The sequence below is a fragment of the Danio aesculapii genome, chromosome 1 (assembly GCF_903798145.1).
Source record: "Danio aesculapii chromosome 1, fDanAes4.1, whole genome shotgun sequence".
NCBI classification, from domain to species: domain Eukaryota; kingdom Metazoa; phylum Chordata; class Actinopteri; order Cypriniformes; family Danionidae; genus Danio; species Danio aesculapii.
The window spans coordinates 26,123,771-26,144,020 of NC_079435.1; the positions used below are offsets into that span (position 1 = coordinate 26,123,771).

Below are 20,250 nucleotides of genomic sequence, written 5' to 3' on the forward strand. Positions count from 1 at the left end.
TGCTGACCAGTTTTAGTGAGGGATATTTATATTCATTCATTCATTTTCTTTTCGGCTTAGCTGCTCTATTAATCTGGGGTCGATACAGTGGAATGAACTGCCAACTTATCCAGCATATGTTTTATGCAGCGGATGCTCTTCCAGCTGCAACCCATCACTGGGAAACATCCATACACACTCATTCACACACATTCACTATGGACAATTTAGCCTACCCAATTCACCTATAGTGCATGTCTTTGGACTGTGGGGGAAACTGGAGCACCCGGAGGAAACCCACGCAAACACAGGGAGAACATGCAAACTTCACACAGAAATGCAAACTGACCCAGCCGAGGCTCGAACCAGCGACCTTCTTGCTGTGAGGCAAATGTGGTACCCACTGCTCCACCGTGCAGCCCTGGGATATTTATAGTCTTAAAGTAATAGAAAACCTATACAACATCGCGTCATTTGTACCATGCATGACTTTCTGACTTCTGCAGAATACATTTACATTTACATTTAGCAGACGCTTTTATCCAAAGCGACTTACAAATGAGGACAAGGAAGCAATTTACACAACTATAAAAGCAGCAGTGAATAAGTGCTGTAGGCAAGTTTCAGGTGTGTAAAGTCTAAGTTTTTTTTTTTTTTGAGAGAGAGTACAGTTAGTGGTATAGCCAGAGAGGCAATTGCAGAATACAGAACACATGAGGGTGAGAAAATTATGACAGATTTATTTATTTGCGCGGGGACATCGGTCCCATTCATTCTGTTTTTGTACCATTCATTTATTTGAATTTAGATTCAGATGCAAAAACAGATGCAAAAACCTCTAAGTGCCATATGAAAATTTCTGGCCTTTAATGCAAATGAGCTATGTTTTTCCACCCACCATTCCTACATGCGTTTCAGAGCCACAGAGATCGCTCTGATGGGTGTAGCCTTCACCTGCTGCGTCTCACATAGATAAACAGTACAGTGAGAGACAAGAATGAGGCAGATCTCCCTTACTACAGTAAGAACTTTCCCAATGGTTATTTGATGTATTTGTTGCGAGTTAATTTAAGCCTTTCTGCAACTATGAGTGACACACAATGTCATTATAAAGTTAACGCGCATGCAAACATGCACACACACACGTTTAGCTTTGCACTGCTTTTGCACAGCAAATGTGACAAGATACACATTAATATGCACTGCTGTAAGGATATCCGTTATGTTAATGTACAAAATAGACCCGATTTAACGTCCACAAACCAGGATTGAAGTGTCTTCTTTTATAATTGTACTGTAGCGATTTTACTGTCTTTATTACAAACATGCACTGATTTAAAATCGTTTTAAACTTATAAAACTCACTCTTGAGGTGCTGCTGATCCCAGCGAGCTGAACAGATCTTTTAATCCCAGTTGCTTTGCGCGCATCCTGTCTTCTTGATATGATTATATGCATTACTATGGAGATATGTTAATACACGGCTGTCAATCAATTCGTTGGGCGGCAAAAACCGCACGCCTACATCACATTGTGGTGGGCCTCAGAATTGCAGAGATTTAGATCTCATTTTAAAAGGAAATTAAATTAAAAAAAGAGACTTATTGTGTTTCTATCACTCCAATATGACTGTGGACACACTATTCCTGCACACAGTTCTGTTCAAACAGCTTCCAAAAGATGATTTTCCTCATAGGTGCCCTTTAATGTTCAGGCAATATGTTTTTTTTTGTCACTTTTGTAAGTAAAGTCACTAATACAGTGTACCAAGAATGACAAGTCCTCCTGTCAGAATATATGATGTAGTAAGCATGTTTTGAATGTTGTTAATTAATATGTTGTTATTTAATTTAGAACTTTTTACAATACACCATATTTGAGCAGGATTCACATTCATATAATGCATGTTCAAACAGAAAAAAAAAACGATTGTGCTTCATTTTACAGTATATGCACTTACATCATGTGTGCTTGATATCTTAGATTGTTTTCTTTTTATAATGAGTGAGAGGTGTCTCACGCATAAATGAGATCTTTAATTTTACTGATCCCAAATGATACTGAATGTGACCGACAGCTATAATTCTGTCCTGACTACACTGAAAAAAATTATTCAAAGATGATTCCTTGAATTTACTAAATTTTTTTACGTTAAGTGGTTGTAAACAATTAATTTGGGTTGAATTTAAACAAACAAATTAAGTTACATATTATTACATTTAATTTGTTTGTTTAAATTCAACACAAATAAATAGTTTGCAACGGTTTTGCAGACATAATTTTTTTCAGTGTAGAATGAAAGATCATACTTAATGTACAATGCTTTAAATCAGGGGTTTCCAAACTTTTCAGCCCGCACCCCCCAAAATACAATGCCCGTGACTCGCGACCCCCAAATTCCTCAGAGGTGGTTATAAATATATCAATGTTGTGCACACAACAATAGGCCTATATAAACACGAGGATATTGACAACACCAAAATGTGCAACAGTCTAACAACCATATCACTTTTATAGTCATTTATTAATTTGTTTAATTAATATTAACCTCAACTAAAAAGACAGGGGTTTCAGCACCAGTCTTTTCTTGGTTTAATTCTGGAGAGCGCCAATCAGAGATCATTCTCAATGTTCAGTTGTGGCCTGTATTTATTTTTAATGTATTTGATTGCCATCAAAGTGTCCGAAAGTTTAACCTGGTGCTATAAAATCAATCTGCTGCAGCTGACGCTATTGCTGTGTTGTTAATCTAATGTAAACACACAGGGCCCTATCATACACCCGGTGCAATAAGGCGCAAGACGTGTTGCTATTTTCAGACCAACACAACCTTAATCTTCCCATTTTCCCATTTGCCACATTGTTTAAATACCAAATCCATTAGCACCACTTTGGACTCTTGGGTGTTTCTGTCTAGAAAAGAGGTGTGTGAAGGCGCATTATTGGTGCGTTGCTATTTTATAAACTGTTTAATAGACCAGCTGAAATCAGTTCTAAAGTCCAGCGTAGAGTGCATTAGTTGTGCACCTCGCCTAAACATTGCTTAAGGCACGCGGGATGTACCGCAATATACAAATATCTTTACAAATGAAAAAGAGTTAAAGGAATAAAATATTACAAAAATTATTATTTCTACATAAATATAAAAACCACTGCCTCATTGCCTTCTTGATTTTGGGGGGCTTTTTCAGTTTATTCATGAGAACTTGCTTTTGTATAATGCTATTATTAGTAGTATTATTTATTATATGCATATTTATATTTGTTTTATTAAAAACATGCTTAGATTTGCTCATCTGTCAGGTTTTAGACCATATGGGGCATAGGACGTGTCTTTGGATATAACTCAGTTGACCACACTTCGTTATTATTGTTCATTTATTCCTTAGCTGGAAATTAGAACTGAATTTAGAAAAAGTTTTGAAACAAATCTTTGCGCTTAACAAACTAAATTAAATATGTAGGCTAATGGATGTCTGTGCGTACAACACCGTTTCCTTATCCACGAAAAAGTGAAAGTGAAAGTAAAGGCCGATTGGAGGAGGCTCGTTCTTTATCCTCGCGCTGCAGATGGTCTGTTTAACTGTTTTCTCGCTAGTGAAGCATTCAGTTTTTCCACTTACAAAGTCCGCCATGTAAATATCAAATGCGATGCAACTAAATCTTAAAGGGAATGGGAGACGAGACTGTTTTATTCTCAAAACACACCAATAACTCATTAAGAGAATAAGCACAACCGTTTCAGATCATGCGCTGCGGCGCGGAGCATATTTTTCCGTCTTTAAAATAGCAAAAGTGGATTCGGACACACTCTTAATGCTTTTGCGCCATGCACTTTAGACTTTGCGCCTAGACCTTTAAAATAGAGCCCACAATCATCCCGACCCCCACTTTGGGAACCACTGCTTTAAATGACTGGGGAAATAGTAAGTGAAATAACAGCATATTGAGGGGGGTTATTGATATGCTGAATCCACAAGTATAATTTGAGAGTATTTGTCTATTAAATGAGAACAAAACACATCACAAAAGGTGCAGAGAAAAAAAAGAAAAGCGGAAAGCGGTCTTTGAGACATTTACTGACTCAGCAGTTATCCCAAAATAAAAGTAATCATCAGTAAATCGACAAAACATTCCAGTCAAACATGTCAGAAGCACTCACTCAGACTCAATGAAACCATGGACAAAAAGTGGTCTGCTGGCAGCATTATTTCTAGCCCAAAAATTTCCCCTCCTCTCTTTTTACTGTGGTTGAGTTGGAGGCCGTTCAACCGAAATGGAACATGTTTTGAAACTTCATCTCTACCCTGTTTCTCTCTCTCCCGACTCCTGCTTCACCTTTCCCACCTCTCTATCCCTCCCCTCCTGCGCGGCCCACATCCAGCCCCTCGTATGGGGGGCTACCAGTCATTATGGCTAATTTTCCAAATCCGAATAGCTTCTGGTGAGGACGGCTTTAATGGGGGAGCGATGTTTTTCCAAGAAAAGGGGCTTGGCTTGGAGCCCACTCAAACAAGAAGCACGTTTCAGCGTCTGCGCTGCCTGTTGATTTAGCACACTTCAAAGCTAAGTTATACGTGGCCCACGCACATCCTGCACTCGACCCCATCCACGACACGACAACTGTTAAAACGGGTAAAACATGGTGCAAAATATTATGTGTGTGTGGGGGTTTAACTGCATGCTTTAGAATGGAGAGAGAGCTTTAGGTCTCGGGGAGAGGGGAAAGCACGTGTGTATGTTTATTTGGTTAGGCCTGAAAATCTGGCAGGCACCCTGAAGACTCCAAGCATGGGACACCTTAATCTAAACCACTAGACATGCAATCCACAAGAGGGGGAACTGTCAGCCCTCTCTAAGCCCCCAAAGAGGACCTAAACAACTATACTTTTTTTAAAAGGAGAAACATTTCAGTAAAGAATATTTTTCAGTAAAGAATATACAAATTCTAGGGTGACACAGTGGCTTAGTGGTTCGCACTGTCACCTTACAGTAAGAAGGTCGCTGGTTCGAGTACCAGCTGGGCAAGTTGGCATTTCTGTGAGGAGTTTGCATGTTCTCCCCGTGTTGGCGTGGGTTTCTTACGGGAGCTCAGGTTTCCCCCAGTCCATAGACATGCGGTAGGTGAATTGAATAAGCTAAATTGTCCATAGTGTATGTGTGAATGAGTGTGTATTGATGTTTCCAAGTGATGGGTTGCAGCTAGAAGGGCATCCGCTTTGTAAAACATATGCTGGATAAGTTGGCAGTTCATTCCACTGTGGTGACCCCGATGAATAAAGGGACTAAGCCGAAGGAAAACGAATGAATGAATGAATGAATGAATATACAAATTCTGTCAAATCAATCAATCAATCAATAAATAGTTTCTTACGTTGCACTGATATATTTTTGACAATAGCCAAAAAAACAAACAAATATTGAACTGAATTAAATTCAAAATTATATATTTTTTCATTTATGGCAAAAAATATAAGAACATTAAATAAGGAGGATGAAAAAATATATATTTTTAATTTTGCTACTATAAATGTATCAAAACTCAGTTTTTGATTAGTATTGTGAATTAATAAACACAAATGTCAAAAGGCAATTTTCACAATAATTAGCTAATTTTGAATCCTCAGATTCCAGATCAGCCTATCCTATACTAATAAGCCAGGGGTGCCCAAACTTTTTCGTATAAAGAGCCAAAAACCAAATATCATCAAGAGCCGTAGGCCGAAGGTAAATATACCAAACTATATAACATTAAAGTTGCCATGGGTAATTTCCTAATTTATTTCATAATATTTCTAAATAAACAGAACATATCATTTTCAATCGTATTAACTAATGCAGTATAACTGTTTAAATGATAACTTTTTGCAATAAAGCAAACAGTCGCATTTAAAACACAGTGAAGTTCAATGCTGTATGCACATGTCAAGCAGAATCTGTCTTTGACTTGATTTGCTTACAAAAGTCTATGCATTGTCAGGTGATTTAATTTACACTATTTAATTGAAACATTTAATGTCAGTTAGCGTTTAACAATAAAACAAACAAGCAAAAAGGGCAGCATTAAATATAAATTGACATTCTCAAAACCATCCTCATCATTCTCCCTCTCTTCTCAGATGGGATGGCAGGCCCTAGTTTGGGCATCTCTGTAATAAGTTATACATCAAGGTGAAAGCTTTATTCACCTTTTATGTTAAGTATAAATCTCAATTTAAACAAAGATTGCTTTTGCAATAGTTAAGGCCCTCACAGGCATTTTGCGTAAGGATAATTAAACCTATTTTGGGTGGATCAATATAGGAAAAATTGAGCCAAAAAATCATTCTTGTATGATTTACACTTGCCTTTATTTTGTTCCAAACCCATAAACCTTTTGTTACATTTACCACATGATGTGCTTTTTGTATGTGTTTATATACAGTTAAAGTCAGAATTATTAGCCCACCTTTGAATTTTTTTTGTTTTATAAATATTTCCCAAATGATGTTTAACAGAGCAAGGAAATTTTCACAGTATGTCTGATTATATTCTTGTTTTATTTCGGCTAGAATAAAAGCAGTTTTTAATTTTTAAGAACCATTTCAAGGTCAAACTTATTAGCCCCTTTAAGCTAATTTTTTTTTAATGGCCACAATAACTTGCCTAATTACCCTAACCTGCCTAGTTAACCTAATTAACCTAGTTAAGCCTTTAAAAGTCACTTTAAGCTGTATAGAAATGTCTTGAAAAATATCTAGTCAAATATTATTTACTGTCATCATGGCAAAGATAAAACAAATCAGTTATTAGAGATGAGTTATTAAAACTATTATGTTTAGGAATATGTTAGAAAAAATATCTCCGCTAAACAGAGATTTGGGGAAAAAATAAACAAGGGGGCTAATAACTCTGACTTTAACTGTATAAAGCTATTCATTATATAAAGTAAAGTGATCATATTTTTTTTTCACAAGACTTCCAGATTTACCTGGACTTTCTTCAACCCAAACTTTTTTTGGGGAGAACAGAAACATCTCAGGTTTTAATTAAAAAATACTTAAGCCTAACAGGAATGGAAGGATGTGAAGCTGAAAAAACAATGACTGATTCAGAACTGCTAATTTTATTAATTTCTTTTTTTAGTATTCATGGCATTCATTTGATTGTTTAGCTCATCTGCATGCATCTGAGCCATATAAAAGCAACATTTAAACTAAGATCAACAAACACTCCTTTGTATCTCTCTGCAGCTTGCATGCTCTTATTAATTCCTACACTGTAAGAATGACATGATCAATTCAGCCTGATCTCACCAGAAAACGTAAGTATTTTAAATTTTGTCAGCTTAGTGGCTACGGGTTCAGTCGTATGAAAATGTACGATTTAAAAAAAGGCGTGGCACTCAACCCCACCCCTAAACTCATCCGTCATTGGGCGATGAGCAAATCGTACTAAATTGTACAAATTTGATTGTACGAATTCATACGAATTAGCCACTAAATCAAAAAAGTTACGAATTGCCGTGAGATTGTATTGGATCAATTAGATGAGAGCATATGTTTTTGGTTCATTGTAACGTATTAAACTAAGTTAATCATGTTCTAACTTAATTTAATTAGTTACGCAAGCTGTTTTAAGTCAGTTTGACATAATATAAGTTCAATGGACTGATAAGGTTAATTTGATTCAGCTTTAACATTTAATGCAACCAGGATTCTTTTACAGTGTAAACACAAAACCATAACCACGTTTATTTTTCAGCCTTGCATGAGTGAATAAGCTTATCGTGGCAGTGTTTACACAATCATAATAATTAAGCTGAATCAAGCAGCCTATTATTGTTTGTAATTGCTGTGAGGACACACAATCTAAGCTAGAGAGGAAATAAGCATTTGCATTCCACCATAATTAGCTGTACTCAATGTAGGCTTATTTACATATCAAATTATATAAGAATAAATTACATTTGATCCTTTAATGAATTAAAAAATAATTCTTTTGAGGCTTTGTGTAATGTACAGATTGCATCATTCCTTCGCTTGCCTTCTCACTGTTCCAGACTGTATAACTGATATTGATTATCAAATACCATCTTGAGTTTTAAAAGACAACACCTGTGTGGCATATGTTTGACCTCTTACCCGTCTCTGTGACTCTGCAGGATTGATTTTAACTTGCAGGGCTGGCATCCCATCCAGCATCAACATACTGATAGCGCTGCTCCTGTGAGGGATGGAAGAAAGAAAATGTTATTTAATGTATTTTATTTGTATATCTGTGATGACACGACATAGTAAAAATCTTTCAGCCTTGGATTAGTCTTACAGATCATATAGGAGTTATGCTTCATGTCAGTCCAATAGATAGACTGTGCGAGGATAACAATAAACACATGTCAGAGAGCACGCCAGATGGTTTAATAAGAATTAATATATCATTCTGAGAAGTGTTTACTATTACTACTAAGTGAAGAATTTTATAGTCGTGCTTATGAAGATCAGATGCATAGACTTTCGAAAAATCATTTGTTTCTTATCATTCAGAAAGTTATGTTCACATCTCCCTTTGTGAGCATGTCAACTTGACAACAACTGACTCGTATTTTGCCAGTGAGTCTTGTTTTAGATCCTTTTAAATCAACAATCTTGAATTATGACATCTGGCAAGCCATCCATGACTCAGTGTGGAATGTTCTGATACATAACTGCATTGGCATTGCCCATGTGTCATATTCAGTTAGGATGTCATTAAACATATGTACTTTTAGTAAAGAAGGGAGGATTATACAGTAGAATTTACACTTTTTGATGGACAAAATTCCTTCATTCATTTATTTTCTTTTCGGCTTAGTCCCTTTATTAATCTGGGGTCGCCACAGCGTTATGAACCGCCAACTTATCCAGCACATGTTTTACGCAGCGGAAGCCCTTGGACAAGTTGTCAATAAATAAATAAAAAATACATTTTCTTTAAATTAAAGGGATATATTCTCATAAAATGCTAATTCTGTCAATAACTACACATCCTCACACTGCAAAAAAGATTTTCTTAATATTTTTGTCTTGTTTCTAGTCCAAATATATAAAACATTCTTAAATGAAGAATCATTTTCTAGACAAGCATCGTTTATTGTCTTGTTTTAAGAAATAATTTGCCAAAATTAAGTGAGTTTTTCCTTAAAACAAGCTAAATAATCTGCCAATGGGCTAAGCAAAATAATCTGATGTCAAAAGGAAAAACAAGATTATTTTGCTTGTTTTAGGGGAAAACACTTGATATTGGCATATTATTTCTGTAAACAAGACAATATGTTTTGCTTGCCTAAAAAATGCTTCTTGATATAAGAATTTTTAGATATTTGGACTAGAAAGAAGAATCTAAAATAATTAAAATTAATTAAAAATAAATCTAAGAAAAGCATTTTTTTGCAGTGCATGTCCTTGAAGTTTGTTCACAAAATGAAGATATTTTGGATGAAATCTGAGAGCTCCCTCATCCTCCATACATTGCAATCGATTTGTGTTGGGACACCATGAAGGAATTAGAATTGGAAGTGAAGCAGTGAGTCAAGTTTACATTATTTTGTAAATCGATTTCCACTGTAATGAAAATATATATTACAAATTCGATTCATGTAACCATTTTGAAGAAAAAGGAATGTTTTACAATAGCTTTAGCACAAGGGTGTTGCCATCTTGGAATATTGCTGTGTCTGATGTCAAGCGGTTGGTTCTATTCCAAACCAGGCTCATTCTGAAAACGTAGCTCTATATACATTTCTGGAGAGAGCAAAACATGCAGTTTTTGTTTTTACGAATCCACCAGAGGCCGATATGTACGCATTTTCAGATCTCGAATTTCTCTCGCGAGTGCCATACACACCTGCTCTTCTCACGTAAGAGTAGTTGACTGACTGACTGACCAACCATCTGATCCCCTCACCCTACCCCTTCTCTAAACAAAACCAAAAGTATTTTGAATAATATAATAATAAGAATAAAAATTATTCCTTACATTTAAATCGTGCTTTTCTGGACACTCAAAGCGCTTTACATAATGGGGAGAATCTCCTCATCCACCACCAGTGTGCAGTATTCCCCTGGATGACGCGGCGGCAGCCATATTGCGCCAGACAGCACACCACACACCAGCTGATTGGTGGAGAGGAGAAAGAGTGATGAAGCCAATTATGATATGGGGATGGTTAGGAGGCCATGATGGACAATGGCCAGTGGGCAAATTTTTTAACGACCACAGAAAGTCAGGACCTTGCTTTAACGTCTCATCTGAAAGACAGCACTCACTGAGCAGTATATCTCCATCAATATACTGGGGCGTTAGGACCCACACAGACTGCAGGTTGAGCGCCCCCTGTTGGCCTCACTAACACCACATCCAGCAGCAACCTAGCTTTCCAATGTGGTCTCCCATCCAGGTACTGACCGGGCGCAGCCCTGCTTAGCTTCAGTGGGCGACCATGTGATAGTTGCAGAGAGCTAGCTGCCAGCAAAAAGCACCAATTGACCCACCCACCCCCTTCTGTAAATCCAACCGCAGTGTTTTGAAAAGCAATCCAGAGAAAGAAAAGCCCCCTGATTTTTACCACCTTTTCAGATTTGACCACATTGCATATTCTTGCATATGTTTGCGTGGGTTTCTATTTTCCCCCACAGTCTATAGACATGCGCTATAGTAGAATTGATTACACTAAATAGGCCGTAGTGTATGTGTGTGAATGCAAGAGTTTATGAGTGTTTTCCAGTGCTGGGTTGCAGCTGGAAGGGCATCCGCTGTGTAAAGCATATGCTGGATAAGTTGGCTGTTCATTCAGCTGTGGCAACCCCTGATAAATAAAGGGACTAAGCCGAAGAAAAATAAATGATTGAATTATATGTAATTCCATGCATATGTTTTTTTATATTTAAGTATAATGTAAAACTATGTATGTATATAATATACCTATTGCTTAATTTAAATGTAAGCACATAATAGTTTAATCCATGTAAAATAAAATGGGACCAAAAACTGAAACCATGCTAATAGTAAATGAATGAAATGTTCTAACTGCAACAAATAGTTTCCAAATTCCAGACAGCAGGAAAATGGGAGGTGTGAACCGTTTACACTTGCACAAATGACTAGAATTCAAATGGACAAGCTGTTACATCCACTAGAATCACTCTAACAAATACTACTGATTCCCTGCTGCTGCACTGCCATAATAAATTGAATAATCTCCTGCAAATTAATAGGTCAGTTACTTGATATTCATTTTATTCTCTTCAATGAGGTTTTTAAATTCTAAAATAATTTTTATTTTGTTATTTTTGAGTTCATAATGGCAGGACGATATAACTTTCCAAACAATAATCCGGAAAAGGGTTGCATTAAAATAAAATAATATCAATTTTAAAAAAAACATAAAATGATTCGACATGTTCTCTTAATTTTACTATGACTTTTTCATAATATTATTAATATTTGAAAAATGGTGCAGCAAATATGCAGGAAAAAAAGAAGTAAAAGTAAATAGTAAGAAAGGACTCTTGTAAACCTCAAGTTTCTTTAAATATTAGCTTGTCAAGAGAAACTTTGGTGTAGACTAGAGACACTTTTATGCAGTCAAATAACTATCTGACAGACAGGTCAGGCTTCAAAAAGGTCAGGTCAGGCTTCAAAAGCTCTAGAATGAGTTAGAGTCGCTTTATTTTTTTAAATTTTAGTCTTGATTAAATCATGTAAATCATGGCTTTATTTGGCCAACATAATAATTATGACAAAGTACGGTCAGTTTGAACACTAAAACAACATGTTTAGACTCCAAACATCTTAATAAATTTAATATTTCATGATATATGCTATAAAAAAGCTTTTGATCAGTGGTGCATTCGTAAAACATCTCTTAAAATATAATATACTGTATGAAACAAACACAAACATATTTGCAAATAAAACAAGCTGTACTTTATCAGGTATACTCTTATTAGCTTATTGGTCATTGACCTTAATCACATGTAATTGTTCTGATCCCACTTTCTTTCTTACTTTATGACTTTTCATCAAAACTAGCACTAAAGAACTGAAACCTTGGCAACTGTGCCCTCAGAAACTTGCATAAAAGTCTATTCGGAAGTGTTGCATAAGTCTGAATGCTCCCTTGGTTATTGGAGGTCATGAGGTTAGTCCTGTCTCATAACTCCACTGCACTGATAAATAGAGAAGGTGGATTATATCTGGAAATCACCTGATTTCTTCCTGCTACTGCAGTGCTTGCAGATTCATTAGAGACTGGAAACTGCTGACTGTTTTGGCTTCTGTTGACCTGGTTAGTTTACCCCTCTCTCTCTCTCTCTCTCTCTGTGTGTGTGTGAATGACTGTAATCCCTGGCACACAGGATGTTGGAGGAAACGGGTGGGGTCTGAAGAGCTGTGCCCACTTAAAATCCATGCTTTCAAATGTGTGCCTTGTATTCATGTATACCTTGTTTTTTTAATAAAGCGAATGTCCAAACCCAATTTAAAAGCATCAAATTGAAGACAACTGCTTATGAGTGAGATTCTCTACTTACATTTACATTTAGTCATTTAGCAGACGCTTTTGTCTAAAGCAACTTACAATTTAGAAAGCATTCAGTGATTCAACAAGAGGCAACATACACAAGACGTGCTAATTATATAAAAGAACTGTTTGAGCTCAGAAAATTAAGTGCTAGAGTTAGGAGTGGGGAGTGGGGAGAGAGAAGAGTTTGTCAAGAGAAGTGCGGTTTGTTAAGCCCACTCACCTGTGTGTAGCACACTCCATAAAAGCACATTGTAGTGATTGTAAGAACATATCCAGTGCAAATGTGCAACACTGATGCAAGTGTCGGCAAAAGTGTAAGAGAGATGAAAAAGTTTGTTTTCTACAGGTGGTTTGTCAAACCCACTCACCTATGTGAGGAACATTTACAATTAATATGGTCGTTGTGTGGTGAGGTGGGGGGGGGGATTTGTCCACAGGGGTTCAAGCCCGAGATGGGTTTTTAATTGTTGTTTGAATGACTGTCATCTGACAACTGTCATCCGACAAATTGGAAAATGTGCAGTCTAAAATTGGTTGGACTGCAAGCCTGGATTTTAAAAGGTTCTTGCACACTTTTTTGGTTGATCAAGTGGACATGACTGGTCAGGTCTCATAGCCAGTTGACCAAACCAGATTTAAGTTGACTAAAGCAGACCAAACCAGATAAAAGTTGATAAAACCTGACCAACTACATCCATCTTAAATAAGATAAGACCAATCAATCTATGTGTGGTAACACTTTATTTCGAGTCTACTTTAGACATTCCAATAATGTCAAGCCCACTCACCTGTGTGTAGCATACTTTATAAATGCACATTGTAGTGTTTGTAAGAACATATCCGGTGCAAATGAGAAACACTGATGCAAGAGTCGGCTAAAGTGTCAGAGAGATGAAAGAGTTTGTTTTCTACAGGTGGTTTGTTAAACCCACTCACGTGAGGAACATTCACAAGTGATAATGGTTGATGTGTGGTGAGGTGGGGGAGAGACGAGGGGGTTGTGTCCAGGGGTTCAAGTCCGAGATGGGTTATTATTTGTTGTTTGAATGACTGTAATCCAACAACTGTGATCCGACAAATTTGAAAATTGTGCAGTGTGAATTCCGTTGGACTGCAAGCCTGGATTTTAGAAGGTTCTTGCACACTTTTTGGTTGGTCAAACAGACATGACTGGTCAGGTTTCATAGCCAGTTGACCAAACCAGATATAAGTTGACAAAAGCAGACCAAAACAGATAAAATTTTATAAAACCTGACCAACAACCTGCATCTTAAATAAGATAAGACCAATCAATCCATGTGTGGTAACACTTTATTTCGAGTCTACTTTAGACATTCCAATAATGTCAAGCCCAGTCACCTGTGTGTAGCATACTTTATAAATGCACATTGTAGTGATTGTAAGAACATATCTGGTGCAAATGTGGGTTAAAGTGTCAGAGAGATGAACGTTTTCTACAGGTGGTTTGACAAACCCACTCACTGAGGCACACCCACCATGATAACGGTTGTTGTGTGGTGAGGTGAGGGAGAGAAGTGGGGGTTTGTCCACAGGGATGGGGATTCAAGTCCGAGATGGTTTTTAGTTATTGTTTGAATGACACTAGTGAATCTAAAGTCTTGTCATCAGCATGGAACATTGAAATAAAAGGTTCTTTATAGGGACTTATTGCCTCTCTGCGATAGTCCCAAGGCCGCACTCACTCACTAATCAGAGGCTCCTGGAGGGAATGTAGACCTTCAGAGGAAGATGGAGGTAGAGGGTGCAGTGCCAGTGGCTGTTCTGCAAGCAAAGTGTCAATACTTTAAAGTGATGGTGCACATGTGACTCGTGCTGACTACCACCTGTTTCCATTACACACTGTTCATGAAGATTATTATCCTGGTCTGAATTCTGAGATGAATTCTCATTAAATGGATATAGATTTCCAGTTGTTCTAATGAGCTGCCTACAAAGACACTTTTTATTGTGTCACTCTTGCGACAAAGGCTTTTCCAAAAGGTAAGCACCAACATTATGCTGCACATCTAGAGGACATTTCTGTCTCAGAATGCTTTGCCAAAGCCAAAACAAACCCCAAAAACTCCAGTGACTTGTGACCCTACTATCCTTGAAGGTGGCTATAAATATACAATTGTTGTACAAAACAACACACCCACGACAATACGCATATCCAAACACAAGCATATTGACAACAAAATAGAACACAACAGTGTAACAAACAAATATATTATTTTATTCCAACATTAACATCACCTAATGAGATGGGTGGGCACAATGCGTGGAGTACAGCAAGTTCATTCTTTGTTTAATTTTGAAGAGCACCACTCGGAGATCATTGTCTGCAATCAGTCGCAACCTGTATTCATTTTTAATGTACATGAGTGCAAAAAAGGTCTTTTTGCGCAACTATGCAGTGCAAAGTGGCATCAGTATATCCATAGCGGCCTTGAGTAGTTAGTATTCTCAACTGTGATCCGAAAAAGCCACCATTTTTGAATTAAACGCTGTCTTCAGAGTTCAGTCAGTTCAGTTTCAAAGACAGTTCAGTTTAACCAGTGCATCCTCCAGGTCAGATGTCAGAAGATTTGCTCTAAACTGACACAACTGCTGTGTTGCTAAACTAAAGGAATCACCCCAGGATCGCAATCCAACAACAACAACAATGAATAAATAAATAAATCAAAAGGCTGATGGCTTCTTATTTATAACTTTTTAAACACCATTTCTTATTTGTGGGACAAAGAGTTATTGGTGATTCTTTCTGTAGTAGATTCATGCAAACTGTAACCTCCTGTTGCCGATCCATTGTGCAATATGAACAAGCAGCAACTGAATTCAACCCCAGATAGTCATTCAGTGTGAAATCGGATAAATGTAAAAATTACCCAGTGTGAACTCATTTGGACTGCAAGCCTAGATTTTTCACAAGGCTGATTTTTAAAGGGTCTTGTGCACTTTTTTAGTTGGTCAATACAAGTTTATAAAAACCAGACCAAACCAGATAAAAATTGATAAAACCAGACCAAACCAGATAAAAGTTGATAAAACCAGACCAAACCAGATAAAAGTTGATAAAACCAGACCAAACCAGATAAAAGTTAATAAAACAAAACCAAACCAGATAAAAGTTGATAAAACAAAACCAAACCAGATAAAAGTTGATAAAACCAGACCAAACCAGATAAAAGTTGATAAAACCAAACCAAACCAGATAAAAGTTGATAAAACAAAACAAAACTATATAACAGTTGATATAACCAGACCAAACCAGATAACAGTTGATAAAACCAGATCAAACCAGAAAAGTTGATAAAACCAAACTAAACCAGATATAAGTTGATAAAACCAGAAAAAAGTTGATAAAACCAGACCAAATCAGATAACAGTTGATAAAACCAGACCAAACCATATAACAGTTGATAAAACCAGACCAAACCAGATAACAGTTGATAAAACCAGACCAAACCAGATAACAGTTAATAAAACCAGACCAAACCAGATAAAAGTTGATTAAACCAGACCAGCTACATCCAACTTAAATAAGGTAAGACCAATCAATCCATGCGTGGTAACACTTCATTTCGAGTCCACTTTAGACATTCCGATAACTACACGTAAGTCTGCAACTACATGCCAAACTAGCAGTCATTATAGTATTAGAAGACTGTTTGCTTTGCATAAGCTACCACTTTTTTTTGGGATGGACCCCAGCAGATATTCTGTTAACTAGAAGTACTGTAACTTCACAGATACATGTCAGCTTAATCCTATCAATAAAACTATACCTAACTTAACAATCTGCTAATACACTGCTAACACTAGTATGCTATTGAAGTCTTGGCCTATGCGTGTACTGTACCAACACACTAACATCATAGTCGACCAAGATTAGACACAATGTCTTTTTTGAGAATGCTGTCAAATCAGATAAAGTCGAACAAAAATCATCCTTGGTACAATTCACTGAGAGAGAAAGTGGTGACTCAACATTTTTGTAGGGAAGTTGGCAAGTTTCATCAGAATGTGACCTTGGGTCAGAGCAGCTTCCTGCCCACTGCCAGGCTATACTGATAACCAAGCTCAAACCTCACCCAGAACATCCCCTGTACAAACATCTCCCTCATCTCCACTCTTCCCTTCTCTCCTTCCTCCCCTGTACAGATAACAGACACACATCTGGGTCTGTACTCATAAAGCTCTGGGATACAGCTCCAAGATCAGACCTCTCCTTTTTTAAATTGATCTCAGTAACTATGTGCTGAAAAATTGAGCAGATCCAAAGACACTGCTCTGGATCCATCCCCAAGATGCAGACTTCTTCTGGATTCTCCTGCTTTGCGTAATTGTCTTTTGCCAAAAAGCCCTGAGTGACTTCAGACTTTCCATTTCAACAGAGCTCATTTTCCTTGGCAGGACAACTTCTGTCGGATAGAGCCAGGACATTGTCAAACCTCCAAGAGAGAAAAAGTGAGAGAGAGAGAGAGAAAAGAAGAAGAGTGTGTGTGTGCTAGTGTGAGGAATTGCTGGAGAGGTGTGCTGTTACATTATTTGAGTCAACTATGAACGCACAGCAGCGTTTATAGAATTAATTGGCCAGACCCTTGCAGTAAGACAAAGCCAGGAACAGTTGCGGCCACTAATGTAAACATTGCAGTCTTCTGAACTGACTCTTCTTGTTCAGCACATCTCTGAACAGTTTCATCTGAACATGTCATTCCAATAAGTAGCCTCATAAATAATGGCCTCTCATTTTTGGTGCCTGTAAGAGTGTTCTTTTTTGTACCTATTAGTGTCTCTGTTCTGAGGAGATCGACTAAATCATTAGTGGGTCTCAAAAAGTGCTAAGTTTTGAAAGATACATACATACAAACACTTTACATACATACTGTTGGCTGAAAAACCAACACAGGCTCATTCTGAAAACGTAGTCATAAATACACTTCTGGAGATCGCGAATTATGTAGCCAGAGCTACGTATGGCTGCATTTCATCTTTAAAATGAATGCTACGGGGCGGTATGCCGTTGTTCCTTTTCATGCTTACCAGCTGACCGCTTACTTCCAAATGGACGGCTTTGCCACTGTAACTAGTTTGCCCAGTTAGCTTGCCATATATGTCGACAGACTTGAGATGCAGAGAGGAGTTGATCACGATAACAGGGTTTGAGTCTGGCGAAGTACAGTTCCAGAAAGCAAGTAAGACAAAAACAGAAGTAAAAAAAAAAAATAAATAAAAAAGTAAATAACAGGGTAAGAACATGGTAAAATCTGAAAACGTGGTAAAAATCAGGTGAGGGCTTTTTCTGGATTGCTTTTGAAAACTGTCGGATGGGTTTATGGAATTGCGTGGGAGGATGAATTGGTGCTTTTAAAAACACTATTGTTTAAATTTTGGGAAGAAGGGTTGGTCAGTTGATCGGTCAGTCAGTCAGTCAGTCAGTCATTCAGTCAGTAGACAGTCAGTCGACAGCGGCACTCACAAGAAAAATTTGATATCTGAAAAGCATACACAGCGGCCTCTGAGGGATTTGTGAAAACAAAAACTGCAAAAAAAATAAATAAATAAAACGTAGCTCCTGTAACGTATTTGGGGATCTCCAGAAATGTATATAGCGGTAGGTTTTCAGAATGAGCTTGGGTTGTGGAAAACAGTACTAAGTCACTGACTGAATCATTCATATAAAATGATTTTTTCGATATCACAGTTTGTTCTGAGAACAAATAAGATAACCACTAACGGTTATATTCATATAACTCATATAATTGTTCAAAAACTCAGATTCAATTTTTTCCATTGATGGAGTAAATAATAACTGGAAATTCAAAAAATAAGTTAAATATTAACTAAGTAAAATGTTCTAAGCAAATAATGAACAGCCAGAGAAAATTAGTCCATAATTGGACTTGGTGCCAATTTAGTATGTGGAACAATTCTCAATTTTAAAGAGCCCCTATTATGGGTTTTTGAAAATGACCTTCCATGCAGTGTGTAGCACAGCTCAAAGTGAAGTGAAATATCCAGCTAAGGTTTAAATCTGAAAGTGCACCATGTTTAAAACTATTGATTAATCTATAAAAGAGTCAACTCAGAATTGTTTAAATGAATTGTCAGTGTAATGAATCTTTAGCCGCATCGGTATGGAACTCAAGCCCCACCTATTTGTAGCACGCACAGACCTGGGAAAACTAAAACCACTGACTACAAACACGGTAGCAGATCCTGGTTGAATCATGTCGCAAAGATGCTCTGCTCTGAAGTGTGAGGGAAAGTTAGTGTTTTTTTCCCTACCCAAAGATGAGGTAGTGAAGAGTCAGTGGTTGAAGTTTATTTTTGCAAAAATACCTCAGCAATATAGCCCCAGCCTTGTGCTGTGTTCCTGTCATTTTTCTGACGAGTGCTTCAGCAATCTACATGCTTACAACGGGGCATTCGTTGGCAGTTTGTTAAAGAAATAATCAGAAAAGACTATTGATGTATGGGACTTTGTTCGAGCTTGACAGGAATTTTACAGTACACAGTTCATGGATCAGTTCCTTCCTCCATTTCACAAGGGTAGGTAAGTGCAGTTAAAATGGTTGCCTCCTTGTTTTCTCTAGCTTGCAAAATGTGTATTTAATTGTGTTTCATTCCTTGTAACCACTCCACGTGGCTTGTAGTGTATCTGGTTAACTCTTTATATTCTTAGATCACATTTAAAACCCATTAAAAATGTGGCACATGCTGTTTTCTTTTTATGGAGCTTGTGATCCTCTGCCATTTGTAGTTGCTATGGCCACCATCAGCTGTTCCTACACACGTGCGGCGGTCAAGTTTCAAAATAGTTCAGCTTTTGCCAGTGTGTGGATTAATACTGAATGTGTCATGGTTAAGAATAGAGCAATATGCTGGTATTAAACTGCATTGCTTTAATACAGTCCTGCAATGGGCTCACACATACACTCTGCACTCTGACTACTTTAAAATTGTTGATAAATCAAGGTGGGCGATACTCTCTGCCTCGTTCAGAACACAATCGTCCAATCACAACAAACTGGGTCATTGGCCCAATCAGAGCAGATTAGCATCGCATTAGCATTTGGTTTGGGAAAAATTAAATGCTAAACGAATCATATGGGAGTTGTTGGGATAATTAGGTAAAAATAAATGCATATCATAAGACAATGAAAGTGTTTTTTGACCTTGCATGCATATCAGCCTGTTGCTGAAGACCCACAAAACCAAAATATGACTTTTTAAATGCATAATAGGGGTTCTTTAACTAGTTGCTTATTATTATACATACTGGCTTTTTTATTAGTACTTATAAAACACCTTCATGCCTTATTCTGCTTAACTATATTTTACATCCCTTTATTAAATCACACCTAACCATACTAACTTTAATAATTAAAAAGCAACTAATCAATAATTTGAGGCAAAAAAAGTTATTTCTGAATGTTTTCCCAACACTAATGTGTTATCAAAATATTTTACCATGTCAAGAAATTTATTAAAATCACACCTGTTTATTATCTTAAAATTAATTTGTCTGGCAAGACAAATATTATATTACTTTTTAAAAAATAAATTCTGAGGCCATTTGAAGGTCTTTGTATGGTTATCCAATCCAAATTATAAAAAAAAAAGCCATGTTAATAAAAAGCAATTTTAAACTCAAACTCATTTCTTTGATTTTCAGTTTTATTAATTATACTGTATATTAATTTCTGATCTATTTAGGGCTA

General features: G+C 36.9%; 1 protein-coding gene across 1 annotated transcript in view; it reads right to left on the bottom strand.

Moving 5' to 3' along the window:
* The window catches only part of klf12a (Kruppel like factor 12a), a 57,581-nt gene that overhangs the window by 17,451 nt on the left and 19,880 nt on the right, over positions 1-20,250 (bottom strand). The window contains exon 2 of the mRNA XM_056458036.1: positions 8,103-8,184. Coding sequence (XP_056314011.1) covers positions 8,103-8,168 — 66 coding nt within the window. The 5' untranslated portion in view covers positions 8,169-8,184. The remainder of the gene's footprint in view (positions 1-8,102; positions 8,185-20,250) is intronic.